The 15,655-nt window shown below is 44.7% G+C and overlaps 1 protein-coding gene across 1 annotated transcript in view; it reads left to right on the forward strand.

Annotated features, from left to right (window-relative positions):
- LOC137295104 (small nuclear ribonucleoprotein Sm D2) overlaps nt 1-14,929 on the forward strand; it is an 18,133-nt gene extending 3,204 nt beyond the window's left edge. Inside the window, exon 3 of the mRNA XM_067826400.1 lies at nt 14,298-14,929. Within this exon, the coding sequence (XP_067682501.1) occupies nt 14,298-14,472 (175 nt within the window). The 3' untranslated portion in view covers nt 14,473-14,929. The remainder of the gene's footprint in view (nt 1-14,297) is intronic.
- Nucleotides 14,930-15,655: the final 726 nt, after the last annotated feature.

A 15,655-nucleotide genomic window follows, 5' to 3' on the forward strand; every position in this document is an offset into this window, starting at 1 on the left:
CAGGCTGATCGAATCCATCTGTATCTCCCAGGTCGTTAAGTGTAGTGTTGGGATGATGATTAGTCATTATTATACTATTATGATATAATTTCCAACTGGTTTTCTGATAATAATTCAGGGGTTAACTTTATACCCATGAAGTGTATGTTGTAAGGCAGGAAGATATTGATTAGTGATATCTTGTTTTCTACGATCACGTTGACCCCCTGCAGACTGGTCTTGGAGTCGACACCCACCCGCACGTAAACGTTGCAAACTTGAAACTGGTGTCGTTTCACCCACCCGAGTTTGATCCCCTTCACGATCTCGACATCATTCCCCGATGGTTCCCCTAGGTAGACTTTGATGAACAGTGTTGAGTTTGCCGGTAGACTCTCTAGTATCTTGACCACGCCTTCGAATTCAGACACCAACTGCAATTTCACGTTTTGCATGGCCGGTTTACTCGATAGCATGTGGGCTGCTATAGTGTTGACTGGGCTGACGACTATGCTACGTCTCTGAGTTGGGACGTAAGCCACGAGCAGGGTTCCATTGTTCACGACTTTGTTTAGGTGGTTGTCTTTGTTATCCGTGAACACGTAAGGGGAGACGAGTCTAATATTGAGAAACCATTTGTTATCGGGTAACAACACCCACTTGTCATCTTCAGTGAAGACGAGCATATATGGTTTGTTTTTGACGACGGTAGTGCTCTCAACATCGCCTAAGTCGAACAGTTTACCTCCGAATGATGGGTATATTCTCCAGTTGTCATCACCGGTGTTGACGAGGGCGTACTTAGTGTTGGCTGTTGCTCCTGTGGTATCTATCATATCACTTAGGGCTCCACCGGAGGGGATTTCAACGCGTTTGTAAATGTTGTTTTTTAGTTGCAAGGCGTATGATTTACCATCTACTCCGGGAGCGTCGAAACCGCGTGTGTCTCCGAGGTCGGAGATCCCGATATTGACACATTTTTTCACTCCGGGCCCTTGTGCGCTGGTCATGTTACGTGAAGCGTTAAGCTGAGGTATCCTATATTTACAGGATTATGATTTATATCTAACACCGATATTGTCAGTTCAGGTATGTTGCCCTGGGTTAATCTCTTATACTGCCGTGGTGAAAATGACTCGGTTCTACCGTCGTTGAATTTCTCAGTTTTCACCGGCACTGCTCTCAGTATAGTGGAAGGGTGGCCTCCTTGAATGTTATACGTTGTGCTCACCTGACCGAGATGAATGTATAGCTCTCGGTACGGTACTAGTTCGGGTAACTTCGTGCCTGTGACGGTTGTTGTTGGTTTTATCTCGTCAGGAGACATACCGAGTATCCTCGCTAATGGTCGACCGAGCCTCAAGGAGGTTCTTCCGTTGTTGATTAACACCACTGTGCCGTTTGAGTCGTTCATCTTGAGTTCGGCTCCCAGGGGTTTGAAGACCTCGTCGTTTAGAGAGCACACGCTGTAGTAGCCGTCAGTTATCTGACTGCGAGTTCCACTGACGAACAGCTTATTGTTGCTGATATTAATGTTAGTCCATTGCGGTAGGTAGGTGATATCGCAGAGTGCGACTTCGAGTTGACCTGACGTGTTATCGATCGCGTGCGTCAGCTGAACGGCCTCACCGCTCGTTATTCCTGGAAGTGTTATGTACATATTACATATATATTTATTTATATAATAGTTTTAAAATGTATTCCCCTGGTGTGTTTTACCCTAAACTGGATGTAGATTTCTCCCCCATGAAGATCGTGGTTGCTCCTGAGTTGTATTTCAATGCCCAGCTTTTAGATGTGTTCGATAAGTATAAGCTTATGGTGACTAACATTGAGGCAGTCCACGCGTGGTTCAACAACCCTATGCAGTTCTGGCAGAATCAATTCAACTTTGCTGTGTGGTGCGCTACAACGGGGTGTGGTGTGGCATTGACCGACACTCGGCGTGGACCGCTAAGTCAGTCTGTGTTCAAATTCCACGTGTACTACCAGGTCAGACGTATCCTTAAAGAGATCAGTGCCCCCCTCCCACAGGATAAAGCGTGGGACGCAACAAACAACCCATACGATAGACGGGCCTATGAACGTATTTGTAATGAATTCGAAATAAACCCGAAGACGGATTGGCGTTTGCCGGGGCCGAACCACGGGTTGGGTATTCCTTCTGATGGCGTGCGATCAGTGAAAGAACTCAGTGATCTTATACTGAAACAAGGTAAACTACGCCCGGACTTTGCTTTGTCGAGTAATGAATGGAGGGATGATCGTATGAACTTTAAGGGTGGTGTTGCTTTCACAGTCCAGAAAGTGGAGCAGTCAACCGCAGACGGGTGGAAAATGTTCATGCTGGACACATCGAAAGGATTCACTCGTGCTGGTACAATACGCTTGAACGACTCGATTCGAACGTATGTGTGGTCGCTGTTGGGTGCGCAGTCGATGACGCGTTCTAACATCCTCGGTAAGGGAACTGCTTACGACGCTCAGAAACAATTCGTTTCCAACGTTGAGGATGCTATTAATTCTCCAGTTGATCTCCCGCGGGCCATCGAACGCTACCAAAACGTGTTAGAATACGCCAGATCGAAAGTTAACTACGTGTTCGGTGTGGGGCTGTATATGTCTCCGAGTGATATGCAACTGAGAGTAAAAAAAGTGGTGGGTTATAACAACAAAATAGTCATAGCCACGGCGGACCAAAAGTTGGGCATCAACCCCGATATTAACACCCCCTATATCCCACACATCCCACCACGTGAAACGGGTATAGTGGAGCCACCTCCGGAGCCTAAAGTTCATGTGGGGGTACCCCCCACACACCCCCATATTCAGGCCTCCAATCAGCAGCATATTGATAATAAAACAGCCCTAGTGGTTGGTGGGGTAACTTTGGGACTTATTTGGTTAAAGATTTCTTAGCCGCTACGTACACCAGACCCGCCACGGCGACGATGGCTGCCCACATGTTTTGACTGAGCCACATGGCAGTTTTAGACAGAGCGCCCAACAACCACGAGACGATGCTACCCAGGATGCCGGGAAGGGCTTCGGCGGCTTTACCAGCCAGTTTAGCTAGGCCTTCCCCGAGTTTTTTAATCCAGTCTTTAACACCACCACCACCGCTGGGAGTTCCACCGCCGGCACTTGGGGGTGTGGGGGCACCCCCCACCAGTGACACCACCAGGGTTGATATGATGAAACCCAATGCAGTTAGAATGCTGGCGATGGTGATCCCTTGCTCCCGGAACAATATCCGAATCCTGTTGGCTAAAGTTGTATCTTCGTTCAGTATTCTATCGATTGTTTCCCGAATGCGACTGATCTGGGATCGAAGATGTTCACGATTCGAGGAAGCGGCTTCCAATCGTGTACGTCTCTCGTCTTCTAAATCACGTATTCGTTCATTGATGCGACGCTTCATATCATCGTCGTCAGTTTCGGTGAGTTTGGTTTTTTCCCTAGCGATGTGCTCGTCGATTTCGTTCAGTTTCCCCATGTTGTTCACGAGTTCTCCACGCACGCGTTTCACGGCTTCATCTAAGCCGCGCAGTTCCCTTACCGGAAAGTCAAATCCCGGTAACGGTTTGTCCCAGTAGGTGCTCAACAGTTTTTCTATGCTGTCCGAGGCTTCTGTAGCACGCTCTGGCGTCATTTCATCTATAGTGGTGAGGTGGGATCTGGTAGCTTGCAGATCTTCTTTAACGGTCTTAGGTATTGCACCACCGTAATCACGCATGTTTAGATGTTCACGGATAAATTCAGCACCACCATTGCGGCTGGCTAGAGTTGACAAGGCCAGTGGTTTTTTATTGATCTTGTTAAAGAGGTCAACCCCTGGGGCAGACTTAAGACGTAGAACACCCTTTGTATCAACAAAAAAATTCTTATGGTATATACCCTGGGGTTCAACGTAGTTTTTATCGCTTTTTAAACTTTTGTAATAATCATTTACCGTTGTTTCCAAGAGTTCTTGGCTCAATGGTGAACTAGTAAATGAGGTCTCCTGCTCATCATCGAATGCCTGGGCACTAGCGCCCGGCATCTCCGTCATATCTATGTCTTCATCCATTAGTATTTAAATATATTTTATTTATATATAACAATGTACGGTAGAAAATTAGATCCTTTCAGAAAATTGAGAGAGCCATTAGGTGCCAGAGCCGTGCGACAGTCGGTGACCATCACCAACAATCCCAGCAAGATAGACCAGAACCAAACTCTGCTGGTTAGATTTCCAAACCTTGGTGAGAATGACCTCATTGTACCAGGCACTGTTCGACTGGCGTTCAATATCACGTTGACCTCCGACAACGACAAACGCGAGCTAGTGCGGAACGTGGGTCGAGCTATCATCAAGAAAACGACCGTCAAGATCAGCGGTAACGAGGTACTGAGCATCGACGACAGCGACGTGTTTCACTGCTACAAGGATCTCTGGAAAAGCGAGAGAGAACGAGTCAATGATGTGTACCAGGGCATCAGCAAATCAACCCGGGCGCGCATAGGATACGTCTTCACGACAGACCAGCAAGACAAGCTATCGGACGGTGAAAAGGCTATCGCTCTAGCATACGGGAATCGATTCTGCGTGCCGCTCGACTTCGAGTTGCTCACGGGACACGCGCCGTTTTACCAGGCCGCGCTGGGTGATAGGCTCGAATACGAGCTCACGTTTAACGACTATAGCAAAGTAGTGCGTACGCCGAACAGTGATGAGGCCAGTTATACCATAGACAACATCTCTCTGGAGTTCGACATGGTCACTAGTCCAGAGCTGGCCAGGCAGGTTCGAAGTCAGTACTCTGGGAAGATGGCTATACTGTACGATCGCGTACTGAGGCATAGATCAGTCGTGCGAGATAAGAGCGACACTGTGTGGAATATCAACCTGAACGTGCCGGCGCGATCGATGAAAGGTATCCTGGTCGTCCCCGTGGAGGATTACGATCCATTCCGGAGGGACAGCGAGAAGTTTTTCAACCCCGAGATTGAAAAGGTGGAAGTTACCATCGAGGGCGTGCCCAACCAGCTGTTCAGTCATGGTATGAGACCACACCAGCAGTGGGATGAGATAAAAAAGCTACCAGTGGGGGACTACATAACAAAGGACCTGGACCTCGGCTCCGTGCAGATCGGTGAATACCTGACCACCAAGTACGCCCTATGGTTGGACATGCGATCCACGGATGATGATAAACTGCACGGTAGCGGGCGCCGTATAGATAACGGCAGCGAAGGGATAACCATCCAGATTACTAAGAAGGCTCAAACCGCTGGTAAGTTGAAATTATATCTGTACGTTATTATGGACGCGCAACTTAATATAGACAATGGGAGATTTGTGCAAGCCATCTACTAGTGGGGGAGACCCCCTGGGGTTACCCACTGACCCACACTGCGCTATCATATGCGGGCAGACTGGTTGTGGGAAGACCGTTTTCGTGTTGGATATGTTGGAGGGTTACTACAAGGATGTGTTCGATAACATCGTTATCATGTGCCCTACTCTAGGCATGAATAAAACGTACGCGCGACCTTGGGTAATGACGGACCCGGACGTACACAAAATCGACCCTGGAACACGCCTGCAGGACTGGTTGAAAGCTCTTCACGAGAAATTTAAAGGGGAACCGACGCTGTTTATACTGGACGACTGCAGCGCTAATCGCGAGATAACAAAAAAGAGAGACATGCTATCGTACCTGGCCTTCTCCGGCCGGCATGCAAATCACAGCGTCTGGGTGCTAACGCAGAAGTTCAACTCGGTGTTGAAAGACCTCAGGGAGCAGACGCGATGGGTGGCCTTATTTCACTGCAAGGATAGGGATTCGTTCGAGGAGTGTTTGAGAGAGAACGATGTGATGAGTAAATTAGAACGGGAACGGGTGAAAAAACAGCTCGCTGAAACTAAACACGCTAAGCTCGTTCTAAAAACCGACCAACCAGTAGCATATAGAGTATACTAAAGCTAAGCAAAGCTAAGCAAAGCTAAGCAAAGCTAAGCAAAGCTAAGCAAATGCTAAGCATAGCTATGATATTTGAAGTATTTGTCGTGTGCAACTTAACATTCATTTCTCTGTGTTTTGTCTGCATCGGGTATTATATAGTTAAAACTAAATCTTACTTGTTATATTATAAGATGCAGTGTGAGGAATTGCTCGAACAATTGTCTGTGGAGGGTTCCCCAACTGGGGATTCCCCCAAGCGAGAGAAACTGGTGGCGTTGGCTGTTGGCGGCAAAGCCAAACATTACTTTGGAGACTACACTCCAGATAAAATTAACAAAATGTCAGCCGAAGAAATCGATAAGCTGTACGTTAGATACGAGTCCCGGCTCGGAGCAGAAATGACAAAGACAATAGGATCGGCTATGGCCCAGATATACACCGGTATTGTATCACACTTCCTTCCCATTCCACCAGAGCGCCGACTTTACCTGTGGGAGGACCTCGAGAAAGACCCTTTTATCGAACACGCCGTGAGCTCTATCAGCTGCGGGCTGTACCATAAGTATGGTATGTTGTTGGCTCCAGTGACGGCGGCGATTATCACGGCAAAACATTGTCAATTTGAGAGAAAGAATAATAATAATAGTATAGATGTCCGAGGTGACGGAACCAGTGACGGTGGAGACCCCAGTGGTGGTACCTCCAACAGTAACCAGACAGAAGAATCCTAAGAGAGTAGCTGCCGGTAAAAAACGGTGGTGTAACCAACATAAAGTGACCAACCCAACCCGACTGTTGTTGGCTGTAGGTGTAACTGCTGCCTTGGCTATCTCGTGGTTATACGTGGGGGTACCCTCCCACAGTGAGCCACAACCCAACAGTGAGGTAACCCCCAACAGTGGGGGTATGGGGGTATCCCCCATGGTAGACCCGCATATCATGTTATAATTTAAAATATTTTATATCATATACATAATGTCTGAGGGGAAAACGTTCGTCAACGACGCATACCACGCCACAGTGGTAGCCAGTCTAGCAGTAGGGTACGCTCGGTTGACTAAAATGGTGCTTAAACAACCAACTATCAAGCTAGATTTCAACCTGCAGGATATGGGTATGCTCATAATGAACCTTGGTATGGCGATGGCCACAAAAGACATCCTAGTAAAACAAGGAATAATACCTGATAATATAATGAAATAAATATAGGGATGGCCACGATAGCTATGATGGTCGGTGGGGCGTTAGTGAATGCCCTGGCATTTTCCGGGAGTAATTACCTCTTCTCGAAACTACGAGATGATCACGCGGCTGAAATACAGGAAGAAAGGAAGCGACACGATCTCGCTACTGAGAAATTACAAAGAGCACAGGCCGAGTACGCTAAAAAACGCCTCCAGAGGATTGATTTTATTAACGAACAACTCACGCGTGAAAACCATGCCGTTCAAACATTCAACGATGTCGATGAAGCAATGAAAGAATACTATCTACTAACTGGTAAACGATTGGAAGCGCTCAATAAACCCACACTCGCTCAGTACTACACACCATCCAAGGGACAAATGAATCGTGAACTGGGCTTCATAGTGTTGGGTATAGCAGCTACTGCGTTGGTTGCTAAGCAATTAAACTAAAATACCTATATAAGTAAACATGAGACCCGCTCCATACCGATGCGAATATATACTTATGGGGAAGACCGAGGCCTGTGGTAGGAAATGCAGGAATCAGGGGTTCTGTTGTTTCCATATGGGAAGTCCTAACTATACGTGTTCTGTGTGTGGTATCGGGGTTAAAGGACACTACTGTTTATGTAAAGCTCACGGAGCGAACGTAGTCAGACATCAACTCATATACGAGAATAAAAAAGGCTACATAAAAGAACGTAGGCGACTGCTCAAGATAGACTCCAATTAGAGATTATACACACCTACGTATAGCTATGTCTGTGGAAAACATATTCAAATATGAACTGGCCTTATGGGGCAGCTTCAGATTTAAGATAATAGTGGACGTGGTATGGATTAAAGAGGGTGTTAAGTATACTCACCCCTTCGAATGGGAGCGGGATATCGCGTCTCAATACCATATAGAACGTTTTTCGAGTATAAGTGAATACAAGGAATACTATAACCAAGGTGAGTACTGGATTGAAACAGCCACACTATATATTTTACCAGGTACGTGGGACGATTTGACAGAATGTCTAGAATTGTACCCGGCCACCAGAAAATATTTTTTAAGAGTTACTGCCGACCAATTAGACATTGATTCTCTTAGGTGTAAACACTATGGCTACTGTGCGCGAGCTCAAGCGGGCCGCAAAGCAGAGAGGTGTTATCGGGTATTCTAGAATGCGGAAGCCAGCATTGTTGAGATTACTAGGTTTAGAAGCCCCTCCTACGGTAAAACAGTTAAAAACTCAAGCGAAACAACTTGGATACACGGGTTATTCAAAACTGGGGAAAGCCGGATTAACCGCATTGTTATCACATGCCCCAGTAGCACGTCCAACTGTAAAACAACTGAAAACCGAGGCACACGATTTGGGTTTAGGCGGGTATTCTCGTATGAGAAAACCACAGCTTGTAGAATTATTACGACAGAATAGAGCTATTAACCTACAGTTTGTGCGCACTGAGCACGCCGTAGGCAATTATTTGAGAGGTTGGCGCATGCACATTGATAGAAACATAGACATTACAGATATCAAGCCTCTGATAGCTGATAAGGTCAACCAGGAACTAAATAATCTAGGAAGTATCAAGTTTCAGATCACAGTGAAAATGTCGCTCGATAAGCAGGTTGGGAGTACCACTGAGTATGTTCAGCCTTACTTCCGAGGTAAACAAGAGGTCGTCACACATGCAGAGACCATTGACGCATCAATCGATACAAGTTTTCAGCAGATACGAGAATACCTAGAACGCTACACACACTTAGGGTCCGGGTGGGCTGTAGATAAAATCGATAATGTCTATCTAGATATAGCTAAATACGTGCCGTTCAGAGGTGGGTCATACCTAGCCTTGCCTCCCTACTATAAGAACAAACAAGCCATAGTAAACGTTAAGAATAGAGGAAACGATTGCCTGAGGTTATCTATCAGGTCAGCCTTATTTCCAGCTGCCACTAATCCGAACAGGCCTTCTAATTATCCACAGGACGATGGGCTCAACTGGGATGGTATAGATGAACCCACCCCAATATCCCAGATCACTAAAGTAGAAAAACAGAATAATCTGGCTATAAATGTCTTTGGACACGAAGGTAACACAACAATAGTACACAGGGTCAGCCCGGTGAAGGATTGTCAAGTTATTAATTTATTCATGATTCAAAAAGGTGAAAAGTATCACTACACGTGGATAAAACATCTCAGCCGGTTGTTGCACGACCAGTCGAAACACGTTGGGGAAAAACATTTTTGTGTACGATGCCTACACTGTTTCAGTCGGGCCGATTTATTAGAATCCCACCTGGAGGATTGCCAAGGTGTTGGGCAGACGGCCATACGAGTCGACATGCCTAAGGAAGGTGAAAATATCCTAAAATTCGACAATCACAAGAATCAAATGTCTGTGCCTTATATCATATACGCCGACTTCGAAGCCTTAGTTGTAGGGGAATCATCCACTAGTGGGAGTTTCACACACAAAACACAAGAGCATAAAGCCTGTTCGTTTGGATACATTGTCGTCCGTTGTGACGGGGAAACGAAAGCTCCGGTAGTGTATAGGGGTCCTGACGCGGCTGAAAGGTTTCTAAAGTGCTTGCAGGAGGAAGAAAAAATTATTAGGAATGCATTGTATAGAATCGCTCCCATGCGTATGACCAGAGCCGACAAGATAGCTCACACCAGTAGCACTAACTGTCATGTGTGCGACTCACCACTTAACGGTGATTCGGTGAGAGATCACTGCCACATAACTGGTAAGTATAGAGGCGCCGCTCACAACGCGTGCAACCTCAAGCTTAAAATCAATCCTAAGACAATAAACATTCCCGTTGTCTTTCACAACTTGAGAGGATACGACTCTCACTTGATCATGCAGGCCATCGCGAAAATCGATGGTAATATAACGTGCATTCCCAACAACATGGAGAGATACATCTCCTTCAGCTTAAACGGACTTAGGTTCATTGACTCGTTTCAATTCCTCCTGTCGTCACTCGACAGTCTGGTCAAGGCCAACAATACCTTCCCTATCACAGATCGATACACAGACGCCGAGACTAGACACCTGCTCATGAGGAAGGGTGTATACCCATATGAGTACATGGATAGCTGGGCTAAGTTCACAGAGACCAGACTACCTCCTATCGACTGCTTTTATAGCAAGCTGAATGAGGCGTCCGTCTCACGAGACGATTACTCGCACGCGATTAACGTATGGAATAAACTGGGTTGTAAGAACCTTGGCGATTATCATGACCTGTACTTGAGGACAGATGTACTGCTGTTAGCCGACGTGTTCGAGACGTTTCGGCAAACATGTGTAAAGCAGTATAAACTCGACCCCGCATGGTATTACACCAGCCCAGGTCTGTCGTGGGACGCCTTGCTTAAAAAGACAGGAGTTAATTTGGAATTGCTCACAGATTACGACATGCACCTATTCATTGAGAAAGGCTTGCGAGGTGGGATTTCCATGGTATCCAAACGATACGCGAAAGCAAATAATCAATACGTGAAAGGTTACGATCCTAACAAACCAACCAATCACATTCTCTACCTCGACGCAAATAACCTGTACGGATGGGCCATGAGCCAGTATCTACCTACAGGAGGATTCGAATGGGTACCAAACATTGATATTATGAGCATTGCACCAGATTCGAACAAAGGGTATATCCTCGAAGTTGACTTAGAGTATCCCAAGGAATTACACACATCGCACAACAGCTATCCCCTTGCACCCGAACGTATGAAGGTTAACACAGACTGGATGTCTGAGTACCAACATAACTTGTCAGGTGGTCGTGTGGCGGACGTTGAGAAACTCGTGCCTAACTTAATGAATAAGACCAAGTACATAGTTCACTATCGCAACCTACAGCTGTACCTGTCATTGGGTATGAGGCTGACCAAAATACACAGGGTGCTCATGTTCGACCAGAGCCCATGGATGGAGCCCTACATCAGAATGAACACAGACCTACGAAAAAAAGCCACCAGTGATTTTGAGAAAAATCTCTACAAGCTCATGAACAACTCGGTGTTTGGTAAGACTATGGAAAACCTTAGGAAACGCGTAACCGTGAAACTGGTTAGATCTAGTGAGGAAGACAAGCTCAGGAAATTGATAGCCAGTCCGGCATTCAACCGTAATAAAATATTCACAGACGACCTAGTTGCCATACACATGAAGAAAAGCCACATAAAATTCAACCGACCTGTTTACGTTGGGATGAGCATCCTCGATTTATCCAAACACCTGATGTACGACTTTTACTACAACGAGCTTAAGAAACAGTACGGCGACAGGTGCGAAGTGCTGTACACTGACACGGATTCCCTGCTGATGGAGATTCGAACTGAGGACGTGTACGAGGACATGAAAAAACACATCGATTTATACGACACCAGCGACTATCCTAAGACCCATACCATGCACAGCACGGTAAATAAAAAGGTCCTAGGTAAGATGAAGGACGAGTGTGCTGGCACGCCAATAACTGAGTACATAGGTTTAAGACCTAAGATGTATTCCATATTGAAAGCCGACAATAGTGAGATCCGGAAAGCTAAAGGGGTTAAGAAGTATGTGGTGAAACAACACATCAAACACGCCAGATTCAAGGAGGCCCTGTTCAAGACCCGTACCTTTAGGCATAAGATGAACACGCTTAGAAGTGATGGACATAAGATATACGGACTGACTATAAACAAGACGTCCCTATCGCCTATGGACACGAAACGTTGGATAGCTATTGATGGTATAAACACATACGCGTATGGACATGAAAAAATTTGAGGCTATTTATTACAGCCCGCGTGGATATTGGAAAGGAGCTAGCGCAGTAGATAATCTATCTAAAATGGCGCGAGTATCACCGGAGAAAGCCAAAGCGTGGCTTGAAAAACAAGCCCTGTGGCAGATCTATTTGCCGGCGCCACGCTACGTACCTAGAAGGAGTTTCGGAATTAACATACCTAATAGCATTCACCAGGCAGACCTACTGTTCCTACCTCATGATAAGAGGTACAAGTATGCCTTAACCGTAGTGGACGTAGCCAGTCGTTACAAGGAAGCCGAACCCTTGACCACGAAAGATTCGGCCAAAGTAGCCAAAGGATTAGAACGCATATACAAACGCAGCCCGCTGACTTGGCCAACAGAGCTGCAAGTTGATCCCGGACGGGAGTTCATGGGTGCCGTTTCACAACTGCTAGCCAAACACGATACAAAGGTCAGACGTGGCACGGCCGGAGCCCATCGCAGCCAAGCTATAGTTGAGAGATTTAATAGGACTTTGGCTGAGCGCTTGTTCGGCTATCAGTATGCTAGGGAGATGGCCACCCCTGGAAAACGATCGACCGAATGGGTCACGAGGTTACCTGAGGTGGTGTCGGCAATCAACCATGAAGTCACCCGTCTCACCGGTAAGAAACCGGCAGACGCTATCAAACTAAAATCAATAGTTGCAGAGTCGGCCGCTCCATTGCGTGGGAAGGAGAAACAGATACCGGATAGGGCCCTAGTGAGGTATCTGTACCAGCCGGGGGAACACGAGGGCGATAGCCGTAAGCGAGCCACCGATCCTATATGGTCGGTCAAAACTTACAACATAGATAAAGTGGATATGAAAGCCGACGAACCTAACTTATACTACTTGAGGGATGGGCCGGGTAGGGGTTTTGTAAGAGAAGAATTATTGATCGTACCGTACGGCACAGTGTTACCGCCTGCCAAGTCACGGTAAACGTGATGGCGTGGCTTTGTAGTAGGGGCAATAATAGCAAGAGCTAAGGGTCCCACCAAAGCCTCATTTACTAAATGAGGCTTTTTAGAGGGGTTTTTGAAAAGTGTTTTCGGACTATCATTCCCTATACTACTTAATTAATTTGTAACATTCATGTTTGTTGAAGACATTATGTTGGCAAAACATATTTGAACTTCTGTTGATTGAAAAGTTTTTTTCATGTAGAAATGACTGCACAATTATCTTTGCCTTTATGATAAATGAATTACTGACTTACAAGGCACCGTTTCTGAGAATGGTACACTGGATTTTACATGTTGGTGTTGATGCTTTGTTTTATGGTAATGTCGTTAGATGAAATTTTGAAAAATATGTCAGGTTTCTTGGAATTTTCATTTTGCTTGCTAAGGACAATTAGTTTAGAATCTTGGAAAGTTGTTTGGGTATGTCAAATTATATGTAGTGAATTATTTGTAGGAGGGAGAGGTCATTGGTGTAATAACAAACACAAAAATACTTCTTTCATGGAAGTAGGTATGACTCCTTTTATATAGACACATGAAGATCTGGGGTAGAATAGGTCTTCAGCAATCCAAGCTGGCCACTAAAGGCAACTATGCATGCCATATGAGGTGACTAACAGGATCGGGTGGTCAGACTCGCTGACTTGGTTGACTCATGTCGTCTGTTCCCAGTGGTGCAGATCCATGCTCATGCTTTTTGATCACTGGATTGTCTGGTCGAGACTCGATTATTTACAGACTGCTGCCATATAGCTTGAATATTGCTGAGTGCAGCATAAAACTAAACTCACTCACCCTTTTCTTTACATGATATTTTAGAATCCTGTCAATGATTTTTAGATCTGATGTTAGGTGTAATGCGTCTTTATTTAATTGGTCAAAATCCATACAACAACCAGAATATATGAAACTACCTTGAATGTTTTCCCTGATGACTGTTTTCACATGTGATAAAACACAAGTACATTTCATGGGCTTGTATGCACCATGTCAATTGTCACTGTCATTGTCTATGATTGGATACCAGGGTGATATCTGCTTTTTAACCACCACCTAGAATAGGTATTCAGCAATCCATGCTTGCCACAAGAGGTGACCATGCTCGTCGTATGAAGTGACTAGTGGGAACAGAGGGTCAGACTTGCTGACTTGTTGACACATCATTGATGTCTTTTTGTGTAGATCAATGTTTTTGCTGTTGATCAGGGGATTGTCTTGTCCAGACTCAATTATTTCCTGCCATATAGCTGGAATATTGCTGAGAGCAACTCACTATCAGCAAGATTTCCCGTAATTGAGTTCCATGTCTTCTACACAGTCTCATGTTATCATCATACAGATTGTGCCATGATGGTTTATTGTCAAAGGCATTGATTGTTGTTTTATGTCAATACATGTCCTATGTTCTTCTGTTCAGGCATTGCAACATGGTCTTGGAAAATGTGAAGGAGATGTGGACAGAAGTCCCCAAAACAGGCAAAGGCAAGAAGAAGTCAAAACCAGTGAATAAAGACAGATATATTTCAAAGATGTTCTTAAGAGGAGATTCTGTTATTCTTGTGCTCAGAAATCCTTTGGCATCGGGAAAGTGAACATTCATGGAACTATATTTTATCAATCCTTTGGGAAGCATTCGCATGAGGACCTAACAGAAATACAACTGACAATATTGAAAGGGCTTTGTATGTCTGTTTTGCAGATGTTGTAATCTTGTTTTGTGTCTGTGGAATAGTAAAGTACAAATTCTAATCAAGTTTGCCTAAATAGGGAATGTTCAGTTTTGCCTCATTTTGTCGTAGCTGTAACAGTTATGTATTTGTTTTGATAAAAAGACAACTTTGTTAACATATTGAAGTAATGAGGCACATCAAATACATTCATGCCTGATTTAGAAAGAAGTTCCATTGGGAAATTGTCATCAGCATACATTTCCAGATTCCACTGATTCCCAGATTTTTTTTGATTTTTTTTTTTTCAGTTCATTGTCAGTGTTTGACCTCTTTTGATGTAACGTTATTCTTTTGTAAATAAAACATCATACATGATTAAGTCATGCATTTTTTTTTAGTCTATGTGAAATATGCCACACTTGAGTCGTGACTTATCAAAACATTTTTATTATTGCTATTAATGATTTATCTGATTGCTGATAATGAATAGGGACCAACTCTGAAAAGCCTGAATCTACTGGTGTTGCTCAAGGATAACGTGACACACCAGGTGAGAACTAGCTTTCTAGGATGGATATAACTCTGCCATGTCTGGACTGTTTGTGTAATCTCACTCATAACTTAGCAAGATTTTTCCCTTTTGGATAAAGCATTGGTTCATATTTGGTGCATTGCAATAATATGATTGTTGTCATAAGGCCATTCTTTGCAAAATTATACTGGTCTGTTTTACAAAGGGACGTGTAAACATTTTCAGATGGAAGAAACGAACACCTTTTCTGTAGGTTCAAACAAACACCTTTTCTGTATTTTCAAAAATGCAGAATATGGTTATGGTTGGTTTTCTAGTTGTTTGCTGGTCGGTTTTCTAGTCATAGTTTTTATGATGGATAATACATTGCTATATCTTTTGACATGGCTTGTGTCAAAGTTAAGTGCTGACTCATAATTTATGTCAGTGGGGTGATGGTGATTTTACTTGCAGACTTATGTAATATAAAACTTGTTTGGCAGGGGAGATGGTGATTCTGTCCTTAAACAAGAAACAAACATTCTTGTAAAGGCCTGCTGAGCTGCTTCTTGTCAGGGTTAGCTTTTAGCTTAC

This window comes from Haliotis asinina, chromosome 8 (assembly GCF_037392515.1).
Source record: "Haliotis asinina isolate JCU_RB_2024 chromosome 8, JCU_Hal_asi_v2, whole genome shotgun sequence".
Classification (NCBI taxonomy): Eukaryota; Metazoa; Mollusca; class Gastropoda; order Lepetellida; family Haliotidae; genus Haliotis; species Haliotis asinina.